Raw genomic sequence first — 27,859 nt, forward strand, 5'->3', positions numbered from 1 at the left:
ATTTAAAACCTTGCTTGGCTTCTTTTGACTGATTTGGACTCAGCTGCAAACAAAGTCAGAAACCATATTTATTTAAAGATAGCTTGCTAAATTCTTCAACATAGTGCTCCACTGCTTCTTTTTCTTTGAAGGGAATGATTTTCCATTTCCATATGTGCCCACTGAACACATCTGCAAGCATTACATACAGAGAGTGAAGCCAAATCTGTAACAACACAGATGACGTTATGGCTGATGGCAGGAACAGTAAAGAATCACTCATTTTATTTTTCACCTTGAATTTTGATCTAAGAGTGCAACCTCTACCTAAGATGCAAAGTAGATCATTGCAAAAGGTGCAAACATCAAGCCAGTTACCAAATGAGGAGGAAGAGCATTAGCAAGAACTGCAGTCCCTTTGTGGAGCCACTGGGCCTTTGTAGAGCTGATCCAGTTGTCCAAGGCCACCTATATGTCCTTTACAATAGTGGTACAACTGAGGTTTTCAGGCACCTGGTCAGGCCCCTTAGTACAAGGCTTGTGTGTCTCAGCAAAAACCATGAGATCTTGGTCCTGTGCTTCCAGCCAAAGAGGCATATATTGGTGGGCTGTAGTTAGGTGTAGTCAGTGCAGCCAGCTGATGAAGCATATATCCAGCCTCTCAGTATGTTTTACAGCTGATGTTGTAATCATTAACTTCCAATCTTTGGCAATTTAAAGCTGGTATAAAACTACAGTGGGTATCTCTATGGCAACATGTCTTTGGACCTTTCAACCGCAGCATGAAGTTATTGAAGTTAGCATTGCCTGATAGTTAGAAATTTTCTAGCTGGATCCTTCCAGTCAAGAGAAATTTTAATTTACTAGAAGTAAAGCCTTTTAAAGAAGCAGTAAATCAGGTGGACATTTTAATCAAAATATAAACAGAATTTGAGGTTGACTGTAGCAAGTTCTGTTTAAAGTCTGTTTGTTGTTAAATATTTTCCCAGAATTTTATCTTTCAAATATTTCTCTTGTGAAGTGACATTTCCAAGTAAGCAGGAAATCCCATTCCCACTAATGTCCCAACAGCATACAAGTCAGTTGCCAAATAAATTTCTGAGCAGACAAGCAGCAAAATTCTGGAAGGAGTTTAGAAAGGACGCACAGAAGACTACCTTTCTAGTTTGAAGTTTAATCCTGTGACAGGCCGCAATGAAAGTACTGTTTTAAGTCACGTATTTATGCCATGACTTTTTCCTGTACATGGCATACATACTGGTAGCAGAACAGAAGAAAAGCCTACTGTTTTCAGATACTGTGGTGGTTAACCCTGGCTAGGTGCCAGGCACCCACCAACGCTGTTCCATCCCTCCCTCTTGTAAACTGAACAGGGGACAGAGAAATATAACAAAGGGTCAGCAAATCAAGGACAGAGACATCACTCAGCAATCAACCATCACGGGCAAAACAGACTCAACTTGGGGAGAAATCGTTTGATTTATTAACAAACAATCAAAACAGGGTAGGGAAATGAGAAATAAAAACTGAATCTTAAAACACTTCACTTCTCCCGTCTTCCCGGGTTTCTTACTCCCCCCAGTCCAGCAGTGCAGAGGAACGAGAAATGGGGGTTATGGTCAGTTCATCACAGATGCCCTTTGTCACTGCTTCCTCTCAGGGAGAGACCTCCTCAGAGTTCCTCTCTTACAGTGTGAGGTCCATCTCACACACAAACTCCACAAACTTCTCCAACATGGGTCCTTCCCATGGGCTGCAGTTCTTCACGAACTGCTCCAACATGGGTCCCTTGCACAGGGTGCAGTTCTTCAGAAACAGACTGCTTGAGCGTGGGTTCCCCACAGGGTCACAGCTTCTGACAGCAAACTTGGTCTAGTATGGGCTCCACTCTGTCCAGCCTCCCTTGGGTATCCCCTTGCTTTGGCATAGCGTCCTCCCAGGCTGCAAGTGGATCTGTGCTCCTCCATGGCCTCCATGGCTGCAGGGGCAGGGCCTGCCTCACCCTGGGCTCCACCATGGGCTGCAGGGGACTCTTTACTTCAGTGCCTAGGCACCTCCTCTTCATCCCTCTTCACTGACCTCGCTGTCTGCAGAGATCACTAATTGTTTCAGCCTTCGCCAGCAGTGGCTGGTCCATCTCAGAGCCAGCTGGCACTGGGCCTGTCAGACACAGGGGAAGATTCTTGCAGCTTTTCAGAGAAGACACTCCTATAGACCTCCTGCTACCAAAACCTGGCCACACAAACCCACAACAGATACTCATCAGTTTTGATAATGCTTGGAATAGTCTGTTCTCCTCCAGAGTGAGAAAGAATATGATTGTCAAAGAATGAATGAAGAGACCTTGCCAGCTGGTAGACACAGCATATGAACCACGAAATCCACACAAATAAACATATCCTGCTTTGATCCCATTCTCAGCAATAGCAACACCTGTGCAACTGGTCAAATGAGGGAAAAAAACAAACACCGGACAAAACCAGAGAGGAGATACCAGAAAACGGTGAACTGCAGACAAGCACGCACCAAGTACACACAAAAAGACAGAGGAGTAATCCATCATCCAAATAATACACACTACCCTCTTCAGTGATTCTGTGCTGTCAGAACAAGTGAAAAAAAAAATCCTGAGAGTGGCAGATCAACAAAAGAGAGTGCTGGCAAGAAGCACTGCTAACATCTTCAAGTGATGCAAATCTGGTATGTTGCACCTATGCCACGCTAAGTCCTTCACTCATCAAGAAATGTTGAACACTTACTAGGGAGTTAGGAATGTGGCATTTGCAGAAGCACCACTGCCAGTAGCTCAACTACTGGCTACAGATAAAATAACTAAGGGCTGTGTGGGAGGTACACTGCCAGCTATTTTTGTACCTGACAGCCTATAAACCAGAAAAAGAAACGTCAGGGTTTAATAAGTTATTTCCATTGAATTAAAACTTTATCAAATTTTCAGAAAATTTGAATAGCCTTTTGCCCATTGCTATCATCCTATCTGAAAAAGGCCAAACTGTCTCCGTGATGTCAGTGGAGTCTTTCCATGAGCAAGATCTGCATCCTAACATATGGAGCAGTGACTTCTGAATTTGGCCATTTTTACCAGACTATGTGTATTAATTCCACATTTCTGCACTGGGGCTGGAAGTGCAAATAGGTACAAAGTTTTTACAATTGTATCATTGGACACTGTTCAGTATTTTAAGCTGTTTCATTAGATTTGGAAATAAAATGCAGATCTTCCTTCAATGACAATAAGCTATACACCAAAAATCTGGAGTACTTCTTGGTAAGCACCTTAAAAATAATCACATTTATCTTCTTCATGTTCTAGTGCTCAGTTAGAAAGCTAGTTCTGTTAAATATTCTTACAATGTATGTCCATAATCAGAGTAAACCTGATCTCTCCTCTAAAAGTTTCTGAAGTGCATAAAAGTTTAGTGCTGCTCTTTTCTACTCAGATATTCTTAAATCTCCCTGATGACAGTGTGGAGTAGCTCTCCAGCCCAAACTCAAAGATGGTCATCTATGTCTACTATCTGTTCACAGCATCAATAACACAAACTGAAACACCTTGCAACTGTGAGCTGGTTGCCTAAATTTTCTTTCATTTTGTTCCAATGGATCATGTGCAACTATACTACATGAGTTCCCAAACAGAACAGGAGTATGTTGAAGACATTCTTTACTCAATTGCTACTTAACATGCTATGTGCCAAAACCTGTATGTATATCATAAAACACTGATTTGTAAACACAGCAGTATCTCAGACTTGGATAGGTAAACTGCACTGTGTATTGACACTGGAGAATATGCATGAGCTTGGTAATTGTCACACTTTCACCAGCAACCATCTGCATTACCCACTCAGGAAACCATTGTTCTATGACAACAATTTACATGTGAGCTACAGAAATATGGAGCTCTTTTCAATTTTAAGCTATCTGCAGACTATTTGCAATCAAATGAAAAAGTGAACATGAAAGGATGGCCTTAAAGGAGTTACTTCCAGCACAGCAGATTTTTCAAATCTAAGGTGAGGCTACAGATGTCTTATAGCTCTAAGCAGGGAAAAAAATCCTTGATCTAAAAATAGTCTCCTATATAAATCTGGTGGAACCCCTGAAAATGATTCCTTTCTTTGAAGACAATTCACTACTAAATTCTTTGAACTGTATGGATGGTGCCTATGCGATTAAAATGCCAGAGGGCCAAAAAAGATATGTATATGTATCAGCTGTTGTAGTTGATGCCTACCTGCAAACAGACAACAAGGGAATTTTATGAGTTAATGGGGTGAGAAAGAAACAAACAAATGTAAGCCCAAAGTCTAAAACTGTTGAACTATTTTTAAAAAGAGTTTCTCACCATGTGCTATTTTTTTTCTTCCAGAACTCTGCAAGCATGTCTTGCAATAAAATGGTGGGTATTAGGACACAACCCAGAAACACACTGAAATACAAGACTTTGTTCCACATCATTTGTGAGGGCCAAAAACCCCAAGAGCAGCATGTAGATTTAATTCACTGCAGGGTCTTACCAGAGATCATACACTATCCTCACACTTTCTGGTTGAGTGTAATAATGATCAGTCCCCCTAGCTTTATGTTATTGATAGTTTCACTTTTTAAAACATCTGTCTTCATACCTGAAAGAAAAAGTCTTATATCTCTAACACCACGATGAACAGAATCTCACTTTAATACATTATACTCTAGTCCTTGAGCTTGAGCCTTCAGTAATATTTATCAAATAAATGGATTTCAATCAACTAATGGTGCAAGAAACAATCAACTAATGGTGCAAGAAACAAACAAGTTTTGTTGCTTAATCCCAACTGAAGGGCCAAAGTAGTAAAATGAAATGCTCACTGAAATGAGCAAAAATGCCAGAATGCACCAAAGAAACCATTGCACCAAATAAAGTGACAACATTTATACAGAATCACTTTTGAAAAAAAAACCCCAACAAAAAACCCTGCTGTTAAGACTAATTCCCATGCATCAGACCCATAGAGTTAATATACTGTGAGTCCTCTCTTGGCAATATCCTATTTCAGCCTGGAATATAAGAGTGCATGTCATCATTTCACAAAGTTGTACCAGAACATTGATAAGTGCATCACTGTTTTGGATAAAACATGCATAAAATTAGAAAAAAATCAGACCCTACCCTTCCAATTATAAACAAATAAATTGTAATTAAATCTAAGGTTATAGCTCTACATGCAAACTGGCTGCAGGCACAGCTTGTGCTAGGCTTATAAATAGCTGTTGAATAGCTTGTTTTCCAGTAGCTACATTGCTTCAAAATTCCATTCTGCCTGTTTCAGCTTATTGCCTTACCTCGCTGTGGATGTTACTGACCCTGCTCATGCAGAGCCTCTCAGTTAAATGATGTCTCTTTGGTTTTCTTGTTCAAATATTGTTTCATAATATCTATACACATGCTCCCACTTCACGACATTCTCTGTTAATTCTCTATGCTGAAGTCCAGGTGGCACAGATCTTTATAATTCCCACTCCACTCTTCCATGCTATGAAACCAACTGACATTGGTCCAGTTTTCCCATGCTTTTAGAGATAAAACTATATCTTCAAATGCAGTATGAATCCAGAGCAAGAGATCAGTGCATTGTAAGTCTACATCAAAATCAGTCCTGTAGTATCAAAGCGACTAATTCACTTCAGTAAGAGCTTAATATTGAGACTGATTCTAAAGTAGAACCATTTGGCTGGGGGGGCTTCTGTTGTAGTTTAACCTCAACCAGCAACTAAGGACCATGGAGTTGCTGTCTCACTCCTTCTCCCATGCCAGTGGGATGGGAAGGTAAATCAGAAAGGAGTCATCGAATCATAGAATGTAGGGGTTTATAGGGACCTTTAGAGATCATCTAGTCCAACTCCCCTGCAAGAAGCAGGTCCACCTAGATCAGGTCGCATAGGAACATGTCCAGGTAGGTCTTGAAGACCTCCAAGGAAGGAGACTCCACACCCTCCCTGGGCAGCCTGTGCCAGGGCTCCCTCACTCTCACAGTAAAAGAGTTTTTCCTTATGTTTCAATGGAACTTTCTGTGTTCCAGCTTCATCCCATTACCCCTTGTCCTGTCACTGGATACAACAGAAAAAAGGGATGTCCCAACCTCCTGACATCCACCATTTAGATATTTGTAAATGTTAATAAGATCTCCCCTCAATCTCCTCTTCTCCAGTCTAAACAGCCCCAGTTCCCGCAGCCTTTCCTTGCATGAAAGATGCTCCAGTCCCCTGATCATCTTGGTGGCCCTGCGCTGGACTCTCTCCAGAAGTTCTCTGTCCCTCTTGAGCTGAGGAGCCCAGAACTGGACACAAGACTCAAGATGAGGCCGCACCAGGGCAGAGGAGAGGGGGAGAATAACCTCCCTTGACCTGCTGGCCACACTCTTCTTGATGTATGAAGCATGCCACTGGCCTTCTTGGCACGAGGGCACATTGCTGGCTCATGGTCAGTTTATTATCAACCAGGACTCCCAGGTCTCCCTCTGCAGAGCTGCCCCACAATAGGTCAATCCCCAGCCTGTACTGGTGCATAGGGTTTTTCCTTCCCAGATGCAGGACTCTGCACTTGTCCTTATCAAACCTCTTGAGGTTCATCTCTGCCCAACTCTCAAGCCGGTCGAGATCCCGCTGAATGGCAGTACAGCCTTCTGGGGAATCAGCCAGTCCTCCCAGTTTGGTGTCATCAGCCAACCTCCTGAGGGTACACTCTGTCCCCTCATCCAGGTCGTTGATGAACATGTTGAACAAGATTGGTCCCAGACCCATCCCTGTGGAACTCCACTGGCCACAGGCCTTCAATTCAATTCTGTGCCATTGATCACCACCCTCTGGGCTCCGTCATTCAGCCAGCTTTTGATCCACTTCACTGTCCACTCATCCAAGCCACACTGCCTGAGCTTTCTGATGAGGATGTTATGGGAGACAGTGTCAAAAGCCTTGCTGAAGTCAAGGTAGATGACATCTGCTGCTCTTCCTTCATCTAGCCAGCCGGTTATGCACTCATAGAAGGCTATCAGGTTGGTCAAACAGGAACTTCCCTCGGTGAAGCCATGTTGACTCCCCCTGACAACCATATTTTCCTTCATATGTTTAGAGAAAACACTGAGGATGAGTTATTCCATCATCTTTCCAGGGATGGAGATGAGGCTGACCGGCCTGTGGCTTCCTGGGTCGTCCTTCCTGCCTTTTTTGAAGACTGAAGTGACATTGGCCTTTCTCCACCCCTCAGGCATCTCATCTCTGCTCCATGATTGCTCAAAAATTATGGAGAGAGGCTTAGAAACCACATCAGCCAGTTCCCTCAACACCCTCAGATGCATCCCATCAGGACCCATTGACTTATGAGTGTCGAGCTTGCTCAACAAGTCTTTAACATCAGTGTGTTGCCAACATTGTTCTCACACTAGTCCCAAAACACAGCACTTGTACCAGCTACTATGAAGAAAATTAAGTCTCTCCTAGACAAAACCAGGACAGCTTCCTGGCATAAATCTAAGCTCTACCCTTTCTATATTCAAGATATGAAATATTTGGCACTAGATGGCCAAATCAGTGGGTAGAGATATACAGAGAATTTTTTAAACAACTCTTCATAGTAACTCTATTCACGGGCAGAGGTATTCCAAAGTAACACAATATATCTAATGCTTCTTGTTCTTTTAGAGCTGACCATACAGGTGAAAAAAAACCCATTTATAAACAGCTGGATGCTGAAGGCTGGGGCAGTGGTTGACACAAATGGTTCACCTGCAAGGAAAACATAAAGCTCAGAGAAAATGGACTAATGGAAAAATGTTACCTGCACTAGATACTGCTTCCAGAAGGCTGTGCAGCATCCCATCTTATTCAGTATTAATAATGTATCTTCAGACAGCACTTCTTCCTCATGTAAAAGGCAAGGTGACCCAAGCTTCAAAAACCAAAAGCACTCATATTCTGGGGGAGTTATGAGTGCTCCTATTGAATGAGTTTGTTGTACTTAATGGCCTGTGAGAATTTCCCAAAGATGCCCTCAGGAAGCAAGGGGACAGCCAGCTGTTGCTACCCTGCAAGAGTGGTGACTTACTGGGCTAGAAATGCATCTACAAACTGGGCAGAGGAAGTTCTACACAAGAGACCACCAGCTAGCAGTTATTATTGTAAATGCATGCCCTTAATCACAAAATGATGTACTTTACACACTCATGCTGTGTTCCACAATGCTCTGCACCTTTATTTTTACATTGGCAAAGATGACTACTGATTTTCTGAAGCTGTAATACTGCTATCATTGACTTATTTTAAAATATAGAAAATAATGGATTTGGTTACCATGACAACACCCCCAAAAAAGAGTTCAACACTCTGCACTGTAAAACTCTTCACCTGCCATTTCATAGCAACAGCACAAGCACAGACAACCTTCACTGAAGGTAATTTTAGAAAAGCTGTACGTACTCTCCAAATTTCACATTGTCATGGTTTGGCCCAGCTAGCACAGCAGCACCACGACAGTCTCTTGCTCGGTGCCCCCATTCACCTCCACCCTTGTTAGGATGGCAGAGGCCCCAGCGAAATGGGAGTAAAAAGATAAGCAAGATTGTTGTGGATTGAGACAAGGGCAGGGAGGGCTCACTGCCAATTATGGTTCTGGGCAAAACAGACTCCAGTACTCGACTTAGAGAGGAAAGTAGGAAAGTTTATTCTACAAGAAACAGAACAGAATAAAAGCAAAAAGGGAGTAGGATGATGAGAAAATGACAGCCAGCACTTTAAGATCTCCCTCCCCCATCCCTCCTTTCTTCCCGGGCCCAGCTCACTGCTCCCGATATCTCTACCTCCTCCCCCCCACAACAGCTCAGGGGGGCAGGGAATGGGGGATGTGGTCAGTCTCTCACAGATGGGCTCTGCCGATACAGGGTCCCTCACACAGGACACAGTCCTTGGTGAATATCTCTGGCATGGATTCTTCACTGCGGTTGCAGTTTCTGCAGTTACAGGGTCCCTCTCTCAGGACAAAGCCTCTTCTGGGCATAAGTCTAATGAGCTGCTTTGTCGTGGGTTCCTCCCCACAGTTACAGCTGTGGATATTGGGTCCCTTCCTGGGGACACAGCCTGCTCCGGCCATAGTGATAAAGGGCCCCTCCTTCGGGACACGGCCTCCTCCGGCCAAAATCACTGTCCCTGGCTTGGGGCCTTTAATGAAGTGAATCGCTGCCCCTGGTCCGGGGTCAGCTTTAGCAAAATTTGTCTCTGCCCCTGATGCGGGCTCATTATCAAAATGAGTCTCTCCCGCTGATGTGGGGTCTTTAAAGAAATGAAAATACATCTCAGCTTCACCAGTTCTCTCCATAGAATGCAGGGGAGTTTCTGCTCCAGCACACCTCCTCCTCTCTTTCAGCACTGACCTTGGAGTCCGCATGGTTGTTTCTCTCACTGTTCCCACTCCTTGCACCACCACTAGCCAGAAAAAGAAGAAGGGGCAGAAGAAGGAAAAAAGATGGAGGAAGAAACCTCCCCTTCCGGCTTCTTCTTAAAAAGTGATCGTGGAGGCGTCTAATTGGCTCAGCCCCAGAAGTGGGTCTGGCTCAGAGCTGGGGAGAGTTGCGAGCAACTTCTTACAGGAGCCATCTTTACAGCCCCTTCCCCCTTACCAGAAAAGGCTGTCATGTCAAACCATGACACACATACATAATTCATCTTTCACTTTTGGCTACTCTGAAAAATGCTGTAACTGTGAGCAACTTTAATCTTCAAAAAAAATACTAGGGGTGACTAGTAGGCAGACAGGAAATACAGGTATGGAATGGAATGGAATGGAATGGAATGGAATGGAATGGAATGGAATGGAATGGAATGGAAAGTACCCTGGTAGCAGTGCCGGTGGTGCAAGGCAAAAATTTAACCCAAACTACAGTTTCTTTTCCATCTCTGATTCCCGTTCACACCATTACTTATACTTTCATCAAATCTGGACCTGAATTTCCAGACAACAGTGCTTTTGAGGAAGTATAATTATAAATCAAAATGAGAATACAGTAGTCACTCTAATAGCATGTACTATGAAGATTTCAATACAAAAAAAAACCAAGCAAAAAACAAACAAACAAAACCCCACCAACAAATTCCCTAAATCTGCTGCTTTTTGTATAGAGAATCACAGATTGGTAGGGGTAGGAAGAGAACTTTAAAGATCATCTAGTCCAACCCCCCAGTAAGGCAGGTCCACCTAGGTCAGGTGACACACAAACACATCCAGGTGGGTTTTGAAAACCTCTAGAGAAGAAGACTCCACAACCTCCATCACCCTTACAGTAAAAATGTTTTTCTTTAAGTGGTACTTAAGTGGTTCCAGCTTTTATCCTTTACCCTCAGTCCTATCACTGGACAATACAAAAAAAAAAAGTGCTGCTCCATTCTCTTGACACACACTTTTAAAATACTTCTGTTAATGAGAGTCCTCCCTTCGTCTTCTGCAGGTTGAAGAGCCCCAGGTCCCACAGTCTTTCCTCTTAAGAGAGATGTTCCAGTCCCCTGATCATCTTGCTGTCCTTCTCCTAGACTCTCTCTAGAAGTTCCCTGTCCCTCTTGAGCTGAGTAGCCCAGAATTGGACACAGGACTCCAGATGAGGCCTCACCAGGGTGGAGGAGAGGGGGAGCAGAATCTCCGTTAACCTGCTGGCCACACTTTTCTTAATGCATCCCAGGATGTCACTGGCCTTCTTGGCCATGAGGGCACATTGCTGGCTCATGGTCAGTTTATTATCAATCAGCATTCCCAGGTCTCCCTCTGCAGAGCTGCTCCCCAACGGGTCAATCCCAAGCCTGTACTGGTGCACGGGGTTGTTCCTTCCCAGATGCAGGACTCTGCACTTGTCCTTATCAAACCTCTTGAGGTTCATCTCTGCCCAACTCTCAAGCCGGTTGAGATCCTACTGAATGGCAGCACAGCCTTCTGGGGAATCAGCCAGTCCTCCCAGTTCGGTGTCATCAGGGAACTTGCTGAGGGTACACTCTGTCCCCTCATCCAGGTTGTTGATGAACATGTTGAACAAGAGTGGCCCCAGAACCCATCCCTGTGGCCACAGGCCTTCAATTCAATTCTGTGCCATTGATCATCACCCCCTGGGCTCTGTCATTCAGCCAGCTTTTGATCCACTTCACTGTCCACTCATCCAAGCCACACTGCCTGAGCTTTCTGATGAGGATGTTATGGGAGACAGTGTCAAAAGCCTTGCTGAAGTCAAGGTAGATGACATCTTCTACTCTCTCCTCATCTAGCCAGCCAGTCATGAAATCATAGGCGGCCATCAGGTTGGTCAAGCAGGATTTTCTCTTGGTGGATCCATGCTGACTACCTCGATAACCATCTTTTCCTATATGTGTTTACAAATGACATTCAGGATGAGTCGTTCCATTACCTTTCCAGGGAGGGAAGTGAGGCTGACTGGCCTGTAATTTCATAGGTCCTCCTTGCCTTTTTTGAAGACTTAAGTGACATTGGCCTTTCTCCAGCCCTCAGGCACCTCACCTCTGCTCCACGATCAATTGAAAATTATGGAGAGCGGCTTAGCAATAACATCAGCCAGCTCCCTCAGCACTCTTGGGTGCTTATAGCACTAAGGTTTATGAATATCTCAAGCTCAGGTTGCGTTAATGTGACAAATTTACCCATGAGTGTAAAAATACTCATGAAATTACTACGATCTGGAAACAATACTCCTTTTAACTTCCATGGGATTTAGGCATCATTACATAAAATTCAGGAGTACTTCACAGAATATTACCAAGTTATTGACAATTATGCACTTGCATTACTCCCTACTTCAGGAATGGCTATGCTGTATGGATCCAGTCTGGTACAATCTCCTGACTTAGGAACCATGGCTACAGAAGAGGTACAGCAACCTGCCTGAAATAACCAACTCCTGGAGAAATTCAAGGATTCTCCACCAGGAAAAGGAAATACCTTTTCAATTCAGGTGCTTAAATGCTCATTACAACAAATAAGGGAAGCTCATAATCTCAATGAGATCAATGTCCAAGGCACAGAGGGGGCACTCAAGCCAGCTGAATGGAAGTATGTGCAAGAGCTATTTGTTAGCCTTGCCTCTCAGACTACCTGCAGGTGTAACAGTTTCACAACCTAAACCTGCTCAATTACTCTGCTGTCTAAATCACTACTTAAAGTATGATAGATGACTAGATTAGAGGAATGGGAAACTACATGCCCATTTTCTGTATCATACCCTAATGATCATTAAGTATTCTCAGTTGCAGAAATTCAAATCTATCTCCTGCATGCCACGAGCATGCACTGTTCTTCAAGGTACACGGCACAACTTCTCAGCTCGTATTATGTCTTTTAGCTGTGTGGTCAGTTTTATTTGAAATCCCTCTGTTCTGCATTCAACATGATCACTGTGTATTAAAAATTGTCAAAAGATCCAAATCAAGCTCCTCAGAAGGTAAAACCTCTTAAGAGCACAACTACAATGGTTCTTGAAGTTTACCTGCACCATTTGAAGTAGAAATAGAAAGGTCAGATATGGAGCAACAAATCTTTACAAAAATCCTTTTAGTGTATTAATTTGAGAAGTCTGGGCTTAGATGAACAAAAGCATTTCTCTGTTAGTAATATTCTTTATGGTAACAGTTATTCAGTCCAGCACCTCTCTGAGCACAGCTAGTCTAAATTTAAAAGGCTCTGCACCATAACAGATTTCAACACCTTTTGGCCTGTCCAATCTTTTTTCTGTCAGCTTTGCTGTCCCAGAGTATGGTCGAGAGAATCCCGATGCCAGAGGTGTTGTACTGAGCTGTGAATTGGACACTCATCCCACCAAGGCACAGAGCTGGGAGGTTTATTTTCCAAGTCTACCCTACATCTGCTGTATTCCCTGTTCTACAGAACATAGTAGCAGCCAGTTAAACCATAGCAGACTTCAAACAAAACGAGGTGTAAGACATATGGTGACTTTTCTTATACATGATGCTGCTTTAAAGAGAACTTCAGCTGAAATCAAGGCAATGCTTAGGGTTGCATTTCTTCAGGACCTGGGGGCTTGATACAATTCAGTACATGGATCTCTCAATGCTCTCCGTAGCACTTTGTATTTGGCTTTGTCAGCTGCATCCTTTCCCCTATTCTTCCAGATCTAAAAAAAATCCAAAACCTGGGGCATATTCTTCTCTTCAATGCTTCCACCTTGGAGCTTAACACAGACCAACATTGGTAAGAGATACTACCCCATTGTATTTCTTATTTATGACCTTTGCTGGGAATAATTATTTTTCTATAGAAAAGCCTGAAAACCATTAAAATCTGTTCCTAGTGTGACTGGATTTCAAGAGAGGTCCATTACCAGGTTTCTTTCTTCCACAAAGTTCACAGCATAAGAGGAACCAAACAATTCCACTTGCTGTTCTTGTAATTCTAGAATAAAAATAAGATTAAATACTGCATAGAAGACCATAAAGGTTTGTTGTTTTTTTTGTCTCCACTAGGCTACGTTAGCAACAAGAACCTTAAAACTTGTTTGCTCTTTTAATCTATAAGATTGGCTAATGTTTAAATGTCAAGATGTTCAAGAAAAGCGTTCCATGCATGCTCTTTTGCTTAAGATTTGTATTTGGCTATAATGGACAGACCTGTAAACACAAACAAGTAGCATTTTATTAATTTTTCAAACTCCCAAGTAACTATTCAGGAAACTGTTTACTTTGTGCTAAACAGCTGGTCCTGTTGCTACTTCAGAACTGGCAACAGTTGAGCAATGAGTCAAGCAGCTACTATGCACTCAGCTTCATTTCATTCTCGATGTTATGCTTCAGTGACGTAAGCTAAATGCTTTGTATCTGTATATAGAGCTGATGTAGGGTTTCCGATACTAATAGTTCACTGTTTTGGTACTGTTTCGTTTTTTTAAGGTGGGAACATGGGCAAGGAATGCCTAGTTTTCACTTGAGTGTTTCTGTCCAAGTAACTTACAGCTGGGCACCAGAAACTGTGGGTCCTATCCCAAACAAGGGTGCCAGTGTATCTTGTAATTTATAGAATCATCTAATCATAGAATGGTAGGGGTTGGAAGGGACTTCTAAAGATTATCTAGTCCAATCTCTCTGCAGAAGCAGATTCACCTAGATCAGGTCTCATGTCCAGGCAGGTCTTGAAGACCTCCAAGGAAGGAGACTCCAAACCCCTCTGGGCAGCCTGTACCACTGCTCCCTCACCCTCACAGTGAAATAGTTTTTTCTTATATTTAAATTGAACTTTTTGTGTTCCAGCTTCACCCATTACCCCTTGTCCTGTCACTGGATACAACAGAAAAAAGGGATGTCCCAACCTCCTGACATCCACCATTTAGATATTTGTAAATGTTAATAAGATCTCCCCTCAATCTCCTCTTCTCCAGACTAAACAGCCCCAGTTCCCGCAGCCTTTCCTTGTATGAAAGATGCTCCAGTCCCCTGATCATCTTGGTGGCCCTGCGCTGGACTCTCTCCAGAAGTTCTCTGTCCCTCTTGAGCTGAGGAGCCCAGAATTGGACACAGGACTCCAGATGAGGCCTCACTAGGGCAGAGGAGAGGGGGAGAAGAACCTCCCTCGACCTGCTGGCCACATTCTTCTTAATGCATCCCAGGATGCCACTGGCCTTCTTGGCCATGAGGGCACATTGCTGGCTCATGGCCAGTTTATTATCAGCCAGGTCTCCCAGGTCTCCCTCTGCAGAGCTGCTCCCCAACGGGTCAATCCCCAGCCTGTACTGGTGCATGGGGTTGTTCCTTCCCAGGTGCAGGACTCTGCACTTGTCCTCGTTGAACCTCATGAGGTTCGTCTCTGCCCAACTCGCAGGCCGGTTGAGAACCCGCTGAATGGCAGCACAGCCTTCTGGGGAATCAGCCAGTCCTCCCAGTTTGGTGCCATCAGTCAACTTGCTGAGGGTACACTCTGTCCCCTCATCCAGGTCATTGATGAACATGTTGAACAAGATTGGTCCCAGAACTGATTTCTGTGGAACTCGACTGGCCACAGGCCTCCAACTCAGTTCTGTGCCATTGATCATCACCCTCTGGGCTCTGTCATTCAGCCAGCTCTTGATCCACCTTGCCATCCACTCAACCAATCCATGCTGCCTGAGCTTTCTGATGAGGATATTACGAGAGACAGTGTCAAAAGCCTTGCTGAAGTCATGGTAGATGACATCTGCTCTCTCCTCATCTAGCCAGCCAATTATGTACTCATGGAAGACTCTCAGGTTGGTCAAACAGGATTTCCCCGTGGTGAAGCCATGTCAACTCCGCCTGATAACCATCTTATCCTTCATATGTTCAGCGATAACATTCAGGGTGAGTTGTTCCATCACCTTTCCAGGGATGGAGGTGAGGCTGACCAGCCTGTAGTTTCCTGGGTCATCCTTCCTGCCCTTTTGAAGTCCACTTTTTGAAGTTTAGAGTTAGTCCGCTTTGCCAAGTAACTTGTAGCTGTTTGTTATCAAGCTTTTGAGAACCACAAAGAAATGCATACATGCTAGAAATACTGAATGGTTATTCATAAGCAGTGTGAGCAGGATGCAACCTACACATCTGAATGCCCTAGATAATTCAGAACTTTTTTTTTTCCCTAAGGAAGGGAGAAGAAAAAAGTTTCGAACACTAACTCGACTCTAGGAAATACAGATTCAATGGACTTTAAAAGAAATGTTTAGGTAGGCCATATCTATTTTGTGATATGAGTTTGTTTTCATCTTCTTATTTGAACTCCATTGGGTTGAAATCTTTACAGGCTCATTTCTTTCAATGCCAGTTTAATGTTATAGTATATTGATGTTAATCTTATAGTATATACTATATAGTATATAGCATATTAATGTTAATGTTATAGTAGAGATAAGTTTTAAAACACTGTATAAAGAGGGGATAAATTGTAAATAATGCAATACTCTATTGTATAAATAACTAAAGAGAGGTTTAGAACAGAAAATGAAGACAAAGCAGCATGATTTAAGTGAGTTGAATAGTTACACAACTGGAATATTATATTAATATATAATGGTGCTAAAAGCCATTTGACCCATGTACTTGTGTTGTCCCCTAAATACAGCTAGATGATATTTCAACACAGCTAACCCAGGTGACCAAGTACTACAGCAGTTAAAATCATGTAGTACTACCAGACACTTTTTCTGTACCAGAATAACTAATTTTTTCTACATTTTTCAACTTGTATGGAAATAAATATTATTAATATGTACTATACGGCTCTCTATACTTTTCCACAGGTATCAAGTACTGTTTTGCCCCATGATATTTCTGTAATATTCCAGTTTTGTGTTGATTGGACAAATACTCAACTATGATATCAATCTGTAGGGAATTGTGTCATGAGTAGTGGCCAGAATAGAGGCTCTAACTCAGCTTAAAAATTACATAAAACATTTTACAGATTTTAATTTTTAAAAGAATGGAAATATTTGTACTATATCACTAAAGCAGTTATAAAACAATATCCTCTTAATTTTCCTTGGGTGCTTTGGACTCTAAAATTGTAAAAAGAATTGAAACTCTTCAAAACAATATTACAGCACCAACTCATGAAGTTCAGAAACATCTGAACTATGTTTACTTTTAACAATCAGAAAGTTGGCAAATATCTTTGTTTATAAGAATGTACGATGTAGTAAAAAGTAATAAACAATTCATAAGAACAGAAAATGGCATTAGCACACAGAAAGACTGTTTTTTCAAATCTCAACTTCAAGAATTGCCCAATAATTTATATTCTCTCCTCTACATTAAAAAAAAAAAAGAGGTGTTTTAAGTATTACATTCTGAAATGTAAAAGATAATAAATCCCCAAGTGCAAGAAATATACCAATGTTCTTACTCTGGTCCTGCTCAGGCTTTTCCATGTCATTGATAATGCAAGTTCTGCTTCTGAATGAGTAAAACAGGCAATGTAACTGTAGACAATTCTGCAAGTTTCTCGGCATGGGTTGTGGAAGTGAGCTTTTGTTTCCCCTTTCTCTTAATTAAGTTTTCCTCAGCTGACTTCTGGATTTTTTTAAAATTATAGTAGTAGATTATATAATATATTAATTTCTCAACTAGATTCTAACAAAACATCAGGATCTCTTTAAGCCTATGGAACTACTTTGTGATATGATAGCCTGTTACAGTACAAGAGAAGTAACTTAAAGTGTTGCCAGGATCATGACACTTTTTGTTTTGATACTATTCTTTGGAATAGGGAAAAACCCCCAGTTCTTAGAAAATCTTGGGGAAATTAATAAAAAAATCTACTCCAATATTTAAAAGAAGGAAAAAAAAAGTCCAGGACAATCCAGAGCATCTCTCTCAACTGCTAAACTTAAGTGAAGATGCTGATGAGCAGGTTGCAGCAGTTCCTGCATGAGCCACTGAGAGAGGGACCCATGTCTTCCAGATCTAGAGTGAGATTTGCCTTTGTACTTTGCCCGTCCCTCCCGGGGGTATCCCCGATCCCTACTCCAGCAAAGGAGTCTTTGCCCATGTATGCAAATCGCATACGGTCGGCTCTCGGCTGAGCATCCCGCCCGGCAGCAACAGTTCATTTTAAACAGAGACATGAAGGGAAGAAAAAGAGATTAATAAAACCCAACAAAAAGTCCGACCTTTTTGCTGTTGAGAGTTAGGGATGGGGAGATTTTATTCCGGCATATTAACACCCCTCCAAAACGCCCGCCCACTCCCTGGCATCAGCCATAGAGCTCAGCTTTCCCCTCGAGCTGTAACTGCCGGAGCGATGTGAGCGCAGGAGAATGCCGGAGCCACCCCGCCGCTTGCGGGCCGGGGGAAGCAGGGGAGGCCCGGCAGCCGGCAGTCGCCCACGGGGGAGCTCCAGTCGCGGAGTCCCGCGGCACGCACACGCTCACTCATTCACTCACGCACAACACGCCCCCACATCCGCCCCATCCCCGGCGGCAGTGCCAGCCCGGCCCGGCCCGGCCGCCGCAGCTGCGGCGAGTCAGGGGGCACCAAGGCAACCGCTCCCGCCAGCTGCATCCCGCCTGCCGAAGCATCATCTCCCTCTCCGGCAGAGGCGGGGGAACGCTCCGCTCCGTCCTCCCTCTGCTGCGGCCCGCGGGGGACCCACACCAGCCCTACCGGGTACCCCTGTTCGGTGTGGCCGCCGTTTACCTTGACGTCGGCGTCGCTTGTCTGAGTCTCCGCCTCGACGCCGCAGCAGCGCGGTGCCCTGGCCCGGGCTGAGGCGCCGGGCTCTCTGCGCTCCCTGCGCCGGGGACTGGCAGAGGGCGGCGGCGGCCGGCTCTGGTAGGCGAGGACGGAGGGGATGGCGTCAGCCGCGTCTGTCTTGATGAAGAGGCCGTGCAGGGTGGCTGTGCCCTGCGAGATGGTGGTGGTCTGGTGCGGAGAGTTGGACTCCTCCGAGTCCCGGCAGTAAATCACACCGCTCTGCGAGACGTGGATGCTAGGGGCGCAGCCCATCCCTTCCTTGCCTTCCCCACCCAGCTCCGCTCCGGTCCCACCTGCCGCCCGCCCGCCCGCCGGGCTGCGAGGCCGCCGCCCCTGCGCCGCGCTCCCCACGCCGCGCTCCCCGCACCGGCACCGGCGCCACCCCAGCCACGCGGCCCCAGCCCCGACTCCAGCACCAGCACTGTCCGTCCCTGCCGCGCCTCCCTACACCCCCGCCCGGCTTCCCGCGCCGTCTCCGGGGGTCCCCGACCCGCCAAACCCCTTCCCCTCCTCAGCCGCCTCTTACGAAGCGCCTGCGGCCACCGGGTCCTTCAGCAGGAGGGGAGGAGGAGAAAGAGGAGGAGGCGGAGGAGAGGCATCATCAGTGGTACAGCCCCCTCCCAATCCTGGCAGAGGGTCTGGTTTCAAGTCTTCCATATGTACAACATGGCACCAGCCCCCTTCCCCCCTAGTTGTGCCAAATACTTTCTTTTTTCCTTTTTGAAACAGTTAAAATACCTATCAAAATGCACATACTTTTCCTAGCCATGGGTGAGCAAATCTCAATTGTTTGAGGAGACTGCAGGAAGGAGTTTGGAGCCACACAAAGCCCATTGCAAGTTAGGAAAAAAGGCCAGGATTTTTCCACAACTTTTAATGTTGTTTTTCAAGCAGGCCAATATTCAAAGACACATACTGCTGGTTCAGCCTATACATCTGATAGTTGCCAAACCCAGTTTCCAGTCCCTGGGGAGATAATCAAGATAAATGCTGCAGAGATTTACACACTTTCTTAGATTTCCACAGTGAATAGCTTCATTGACCTCAGTGAAACTACCTATGAGGTGTAAAGCTAAACACCTGGGTTTTAAGTATTTGCAAGGTTTTAGTTCAAATCTCTCTGCTTTCAATGGCACATTATAAATCCTTCAAGAATCGGTACTATCCTCTAATGCCTGCCTGATGACACATTTATCTGACACCTAGTTACCAATAAACACTTGTGTATACATCTTTTCTTCTCCTTGGAGTGCTACCTGATGTTTAACAACCTGATGTTTCTCCATCTAGTTTTTGGTGAAATGTGAAGCACAGTTAGTGCAAGGATTATGATGCTGAATGATAAAGTGCTCTGAAGACATTATTTTGGCTCTGAATCCTCCTGGAGTGCTTTCATGGATTACAGACCAAATCACTCTGAAGTGATGTCTCTGCAGCTAAAACACTTCTGTTTAGAGACACGGTCATTGTAATTATGACAATATTCACTCATACATCAGGAACTGAACTGAGATCACAAAAGTATTTGACAAACTATGGTTTTCCGGTTACCAGAGAGGGCCTGAGTTGGCCCTAGTAGCCAAATTTCTTTAGGTATTTTTTTCCCTGCTGGTTCTCAATATTCACAAAACTGTGGTTCACATAGTGCAGATGCTGCTTGTTTGCATGCTACCACATCAGCGTCTGTCTTTGAAGACAGGCTCAATGTGAGCAAAATGAAGCAGACTACTCTTAATCACTGGACCAATCACTCTTGCTGCCTGGCTGCTCCCAGAGCACTGTGCACTTAGCTGCAGATAAGCATGTCCTAAAACTGCATTTAGTAACAACAGAACAACCAGTCGTATCTATTCCTTGCAATATTTTCAAGTCTGTCTCTCTTCCTTTATATTAACAATTGGGAAACTAAAACTGGAGATTCAAGTTTCCTGTTGTGGTTTAACCCCAGAGAGCAGCTAAGCACCACGTAGCCGCTCGCTCACTCTGCATACCCACCTCAGTGGGATGGGGAGGAGAATCTGAAAAAAAACAACCCCAACATTCATAGCTTAAGAATGGTGTAATAAATAAAATAAAATGCAATTACAATAAAAATAAAATGCAATGACAATAGTATAGTAAGATACAATAATGATTGTAATGAAAAAGAAGACACAAAAAGAGGAACAAAACCCAAGAAGGACTAGTGATGTACAATGCAATTGCTCACCACTAACCAATGCCCAGACCATCCCCTAGCAGCGATTTACCCCTCGCAGTCAGCTCTACCCAGTTTATACTCTGGCCATGACATCCCATGGTACGGAACATCCCTTTGGCTAGCTGGGGTCAGCTGTCCTGGCCATACTCCCTCCCAGCTTCTTATGCACCTGTTCACTGGCAGAGCATGAGAAACTGTAAAGTTCTTCACTTAGGATATGCACTACTTAGAAACAATGAAAAACATCAGTTTGTTATCAACATTATGTTTACACTAAAGCCAAACCACAGTCCTGTATCAGCTACTAGGGAGAAATTCAACTCTATCCCAGCTGAAACCAAGACAAGACCACACCTGAGATTTGACACTCTATCAGTGGTAAGTTATTTCATCAGGCAGCCAATGCTTGGGTTTCCTTAACATCCCAGTACTGGGGATGTTCCTACTGAACTCTGTGAGAACTTTGCTATTGATTTCAGACACCATTGTAGGCACTTGCCCATTGTCACAAAGATTTCCCTTGCTTAGGTGTTTGGGTTGATGTCAGAGAATAAGTTGTAGGAATAATAAGTCACAGCTGCGAAGAACCTTTGCTAAATTCGGTTCTGATATATGTCCCCCTGTGCTATTGATTTTGGGGTAGTGGGAGAGAATCACCACTGAAGAGGGTGAGCCCAGAGGAGCAATGGCTGCAGGATAGGGAACTACATGGACTGCTGAAAAGCAACAGGAAAGTGGGGAGAGTAACTTAACATTTTGTCTATCAGCACAAGCACACAATCATACAATGGTTGAGGCTGGAGGGATCATCTGGTCCAATCCCTCTGCTCAAGAAGTGCCAGTTGCTTAGAATGGGTACATCTGGATTGTTTTTTAATATCTCCAAGGACAGAGACTCCTTTGGGCAATGTACCCTACTCCACCACCTCTCAGTCACCCTCACAATTCTCTCACCATGCTCAAAGGAAGCACCGATGTTTCAGTTCATGTCTGCATCACCTCTGGACCTGTTACTGGGCACCACTGACAAGAGCCTGCCTTTGTCCTCTCTGCACTCTCCGTTCAGGTATTTGAATACATTGATGACATTCCCTCTGAGCCTTCTGTTCTCCAGGCTGAACAGCTGCAGCTCCTCAGCCTCCCCTCACTATGTGCAGTGCTCAGAAGGAGCTTGGTGAGATGAAACAAGCAAGTGATGATTGTCATGAGCAAACGCTGGAGTGGGGCAGAGTGGGTGGGCGCAGAGGAGAAGGATAACTGTTTGTCACTGAAATAGGAAGTGAATAAATGGAAAGTCAAAGATTCCCTTTCCTAACGTTGGTACTCTTCCCACGTCTTGCCTGTGAGGAGACAACCATGGATCTACTGGGCAAGGTCAAAGAGGGAATATTAAAACACATGCATGCACACTTGGCACCACCTCTTATGGCAAACTCAGGTCATTGTCTTGCAGTCATTTTCCTGCAGTCTGTCCTGACTGCAGTTTAAGGCTTTACTGTGACCATCACATACTAATTTAACCAGGGACTTGCAGGAGAGATAATTAATGTACTGAAGCAGAGTCTGTCCTTAGAAACACATATTTAGTATGGACTCAGAATTAAGACAGTGCATCTCATCACTGGAAAATACTCACATACACCAGGTTTTCCATGAGTAAAGAGCCTTCACTGGTTTTAGTTTGAACTGCATAAATCCTAACAAATTTTATGCTCACAACAGACTTCTTAACATGACTAATTTCAGCCTAATGAATTAAGAGTCTGAGTGATTCTGGAAGCTGTCAATGAAATCACAAACCATCTTTTGTCTTTTTTCTATTATTTCTAGTAAAGAGCAGTGGATATACATTCTCTATGCTGTTGACACCTACAAATCCCTCCACAATGAGGAAAACACACTCCTCCAAACCTTATATCCCTTTCAAAGCCAGTCCGATGCTTCACTCTGACCTCAGCATTAAGACTGTATGCTACGAGTACTTTGGTAAGTTTATGTTAGCATTATTGGAAGTAACATCTGTAAATCCTATTTCATTGAAGTAAGAATATACTACCTCAGAGGTCGCATTTTACAGAGACTTAAAAATCAGGTACTTGACAAGCAGCTGCTGAAGACTGTTACCTCTATTCATGGTTCATTTACCGTAAAACCAGTTTAAGAACGTACAATCAGCCTATACAAAAAAAAGAGAAAGTTTGCTAGGCTTTTAGAAGGCTCAGCAGTTTCTCAGTTCTTTCATGTTGGTCCAACAGATTTCTGAACTACAGTAAAATTGAACATGCTGCACACCCAGATTAGAGCAAAGTAAATATCTAAAAATTGTTTCAATAATTCAGACTATGTGCTGTGTTTTTAACTGATTTGAGGAAATTAATTATCATGGCAGCTACAATAGAACTCTTTTCTGTATACCTCTATTTTGATATAAAAAAATCTCACCTCTGTATTAACTGGATAATCTATAATAGATTATGAAATGTTAACCTCATGCTTTTACTCATCAGCAATAAATAACAGCACCTGGAAAACAGAAATATATTAAATACAAGAGGTGAAGGTTATTTCTTTTGCCTGAGGAAGAGCAGAACAGTCCACAAATCTGATGACTTTCCCACCATTATAATCAAAAAGTCGTTTTCACTGAAAGCAATGGACTTTCCCAAGCTCAACTAAAACGGAAAAGCATGTCATTTTTTTTTCCCCGACTCAAGCTCTTTTCATTTAATAACTTTGAAAAATCATTTATTGCAGCAAAACTCTCTTTTAATTTACTGTGGGTTTGTTATACTATGTTTGAAGACTAAATTCTGAGTGCAGTGAATAACAATCTCCCAATAGCAACATCCTAAAATAAGATACCCTCAGGTAGGTATTGCTCAGACAGAATGGGTTTGCTGGGATTCCTTGCTAATCACACAATAAAACTTCACTTTGGCTTTCTTTTACAGTTAGATTTTGACTTTCTTGGACAATGACAGCTATCTCAGTTTTGCCCAGAAGTTCATGAAATACATTGCACTATGGATATTTTGCAAGTGAGGAAACTGAATCAGAGAGACACCTGTTTCCAAGCTCATGCAAGGGAGAAGAGCTGGAGGGAACTCAGCCTGATGCCACAAGGCACAACTTGTGCTGAGATTGCATGGAGGGGCAATGGCCCTCCTCCTCCCCTCTCTACCTTCTCCACCCCTTCATGTGTGAACAAGGAAGAGCTGCAGTCCCTGTCCTCCTTTCTCCACAGCTGTTTCTTTCATCCCAAGGGCAGGAGACAATGCAGATCTAGGCTTTTGCTCCCCACTGATGACAGCTGATGAGCTGCCTTGGGGATGCAGATTTCCTCCTGTGGACAGACACCTGCAGTTGTTTTCCCTAGAATGGTCTCACTTGGCACAGTCCTCTGCATCAGCATATTCCTGAGAAACACAGCAACCTTTTACTACACCACTTTGAGGAAGAGTAATGACTAGAAATACACAGTAACTACGGGCTTCACCTACCAGCATGGTGTTATGTGCTAGCATTAATTGCACTTGAGAAGCTCAACTTTTGATAGGATGGTGTCCAGACTCACAACTCTTTCAGTAGTAAGTCAGTTTTCTAGGACAACAGTGATTGTATCCCATTTAAAAGGCTTAGACTTCTGCTGTCCACCAAACCCTTCAGTTTGCCTTTGGGATAGGACCGAATCAAGCAGTTTAGAGCATGCAAAGCTACTGCGGTTCTGTCAGCACTAAGTCCCCCAGCAAGGCTTCAGTGGTCGTTTCCTCGCAAGAAACGTGTTCCTTGCTCGTTATTATTTTACTAACACAACTCTCCTCCTTTGACATCTTCTTGTGCGGGAATATTCGGATGTCTGCACGGCAAATGGCTCTCGGGCGGCCACGGCAGCGGCAGGAAGCCCGCGGCCGTGCGATGTGGGCACCGCTGCGCGCAGCTCTCGGCGCCCGCAGCGGAGCCGTGCAGGAGGGCTCACCCGCACGCTGCCGCAGCACCGCCGGCCAGGCTGAGGTGCCGGCGGGGCGGGGGATCGCCCGAGGACGGTCCGCACCCGCGGCGGCTGTGGCCCGGAGCGGGGCCAGGGGTTACCCCTCGAGATCGCCCCGCTGCCGCCCACCCCGCACCGCGCGGCCTCCCCTTACCTTCGCCCCCGTCCCGTTCATCCTGCGAGGCGCGGCAGTGCCGGAGCTCCGCGCGGTGCTCGCTCAGGTGAGAGGGGCGGGCCCCGCCGCCGCCACCACCTCCCCCGGGGCTGGCCCGACCCCCGCCGCGCCCCTGGAGGAGTTTCTCCTCAGGGGCTGTGCTGAAAAGGGCGGGGGGGGGGGGGGGGAGCCGCCTTCCCCTAGCAGTCCCGGGGCCCCGTGCTACCCCCCGCCTCTGCCCTGGTCGGGAACATTTTGGAATGGGGAAAACTGCTTGGGGAAAGCGAAGTGAACCAACTTCTCCGAGCTTGGCTTGGTCCAGCATGCCAACAGTTGCACAGCCTTTGGAAAAAAGGCAAACCCCTGCATCGCGTGGAGAGAGTGGTAAATCCATTCACGGATCAGACAGCTCGTTGTTGGTGCATTTTTCAGGCTACTCGGGTAAAATTCATCCTCACAGTTGAGGAGAGAGGAGACAAGCTGGGTTTGAGAGAGAGTAGCATGACTCTGATCTGGAGTAAATCTCGACTGCGAGGGTGGGACCAGAGACATACTTCAAACACCCTGCTTTCATCTTTGAGATATTCTAGTTTGCAGCAAGTACCAGGCAGCTGGAGTGCGTCATCTTGGGTATGACATCCTTGGGCCTGACTGGACTTGACTCTGTCTTTGTTGCTTTCTCCTTCATGCTTGAAGAATAGCTTATTGCTGTTTTTCCTTTTGGAGTATTGCTGTTTTTGAAGAGTTCACTAATACTGTCAAGACAATCACTGTTCCATAGTGCTACACAAGGCCTCAATGAAGGAGCCGTACAAGATATTCAGCAGATATAATAAAAAACCATCTCTATCCCAAAAAAGCCAAAGGCTTGCACACAGGACAGTGAAGAGTATATAAAAGTCACAAAAGCAGAGCAACATTAAAGATGACTGGGAGCTGTGGGACGAGTAGTGACCGAGTCACAGCAGCTGTCTAGCCAAAACCTCACGAAACCACAGACTACAACACAAAATAAACCCAAAGGACTGAATCTGCACAGAAGATCAGTTCTAGAGAAGAGAAGAAGAACCTGCCTGCATCAGCAAGTTCTGTCAGATTGAGGCTAGGGACTGTGAAGAGCTGCCCTACTTCTATGGGAGAAGACACACAGTCAGCAAACACAGCCCTCCTTGAACTTCCCAGAAATCCTAGACAACATACCCATTGAATTTTTCTCAGCTATAGGTCAGAACATTCCTCCTTTTGCAGCCATGCATCTGCAAGAGCTGCTGCCTGGGAGCTCATGTTCTTGTCACTCTGGTGTCAACCAGCCAACTGCAAACCTCAGAATCACCTTTGCCAAGTTATTCCAAAGGACTGTCAGATAAGCAAGCATCAGAGACTGCCCTGAGAGCCTGCTTTCCTGTCAGCTGCCTTCCCAACAAAGGCTCGGGAGACAGAAGAAGGATCTCACAACAGACATGGCATCATGGTCAGGGCAAAGTTTTCATCTGGACACAAGGACTCAGAAATGCTCACAGCACTAAGACTTGGATGCAGCCACAGACTTTTTGTCATTCACACATGGGCACCTTTCCATGCATTTCTCTTTGCACTGTCCCCTTCGAGCTGGTGTAGCCTCTGAAGGCTCATTAAAGGAATGCTGAGCCCAGAGGATCTGTTCTTTGCAAGCACTGAGAAGCTGACATGAGGAGTGCAGAAGGCTCAGCTCCATCACTAGCAACCACACTAGTATGTGTCATTTTGTGTGCACTCTGAAAGGACAACGTCATCCAGCAGTGACAGTACTATCAGCAAGGCTTTCCTTGAGTAGAGCACACAGGCACAGGTTCACTCTTTGCTTACCTGTGACTTGGGACTGTGCTGCTGACTCTTAATTGCAGCACTTTAGACAATAAAAAGTAACTTGGTCTTTGTTTCCGGGTACAGCCCAAATTTAGGGGATTACTCTGCTTACTCTTATTTTAGATGTAGAAGTAAAATAAAAAGTGAGTTGCTTGCTCTTTTTTTTAGTAGATTTTGCATGCATATACAATTTAGCACACACTAAGGACTCCACTTCAGGCTCAGTATACTGCTCCCACTGAACTTATTGGGAATATGTTTGTTTATATTTCCATAGCAATGGAATTAGACTCTACTTTTGAACTTTATGGCTTTTAAATTTGTTTAAAAAAACCACCAATCTATTTCATAGTCTAAAATTTTCTTGTGCTGTGTTCTGAGAACATTTTAAGTATGCTCCAGCATCCTGAGTAACTTCTCTAAATTCTAGCAGGGAAACACTGTGTCTCCTAGTGGGTAATGTATATGGACTTAAAGTCTCCTTCAGGTCTCATTATCACGCTAATTTCTTCGAACTTCATTCTTTTAGTATCAAAGTACTTTTAAACTTTTTTTTTTTTTTTTTTTTTTTTTTTTCACTCTGGAACTCCCCCATTTCTTTCCTGTGCTGTTCACTTGGTTCTTTCTTGCACACAGACAGTTAGGTCTTGAACATTGGGCTTTTGCGATTTTCTTTGCTGTGCATGAATGTGCCATTAAAATTCTTCTCATCCACAAGCCTGTTAGTGAGAAGCCCATTCCTGGGATGTTACTGTGATCATGGGAATAGTAAGATGGTTTTTTTGTGTATCTCCCCAGGTGAGTTCCCTTAGTACATCATCTGTGCCTGAATTGTACTGTGACAGCAGTAGAGCTAATGTTTCTTATGCAAGAAAATTGTCCACTCCACAGGTTCTGGGACTTTTGAAAGATATAGGCAAGATATGTCACAGATAAGACCCAGGATACTGCTTTTAGTGGGCAAATTCCACAATCTATAGAAACTCAACAGCAGACCAGTAGGTCTAGGTACAACAAGGTCCATAATCCATTTCTGCTTCCTTAGCAGCCTGTCTGTAGCTTCAAGTTAAAGCATCCAGCATCCACATGTACTTTATGAAGAGACAGGCTGGAGATAACTGTCAGTGACCAAGCACACTGAGACACTCCTTTCTGTCCCAGCTGCAAGGATGAGAGCTTGGTCCTGCTAGGCTCAGGCAGACTCAAAAGCTTAGATTAGGTTGTCAGTTGGCCATTTCTTTGGCATTAGGTAAGAACATGATAAAACATTCCTGGTCTTGCAGGCAGACCTAGTCCCATGGATGGCACCCTCACTCATGTCTCTACCATCATAATTTCTTCCTCTGATGTCTGAGTATGTGGGAGTATGACAGCTTTGCCACTCTGAAAGTTTTTTCATTTTTCATTTCCATTTGACTAGCATTGAAAATGCTGCTATGCCCCA

At 44.3% G+C, this 27,859-nt stretch overlaps 1 protein-coding gene across 10 annotated transcripts in view; it reads right to left on the reverse strand.

The window, feature by feature from the left end:
- PDE8B (phosphodiesterase 8B) overlaps window positions 1-18,480 on the reverse strand; it is an 82,225-nt gene extending 63,745 nt beyond the window's left edge. For 6 of the 10 annotated variants that reach the window (XM_062019560.1, XM_062019556.1, XM_062019558.1 and 3 more), the window contains exons 1-2: window positions 18,172-18,480; window positions 14,929-14,931 (exon numbers count right to left, since the gene is read on the reverse strand). In XM_062019560.1, the coding sequence (XP_061875544.1) occupies window positions 14,929-14,931; window positions 18,172-18,480 (312 nt within the window). Of the gene's footprint in view, window positions 1-14,928; window positions 14,932-18,127 lie in introns of all 10 variants that reach the window. The other 4 variants (XM_062019554.1, XM_062019559.1, XM_062019551.1 and 1 more) reach the window with 2 other exon arrangements.
- Window positions 18,481-27,859: the final 9,379 nt, after the last annotated feature.

Source organism: Colius striatus, chromosome Z (genome assembly GCF_028858725.1).
Source record: "Colius striatus isolate bColStr4 chromosome Z, bColStr4.1.hap1, whole genome shotgun sequence".
In the NCBI taxonomy this organism is placed as follows: domain Eukaryota; kingdom Metazoa; phylum Chordata; class Aves; order Coliiformes; family Coliidae; genus Colius; species Colius striatus.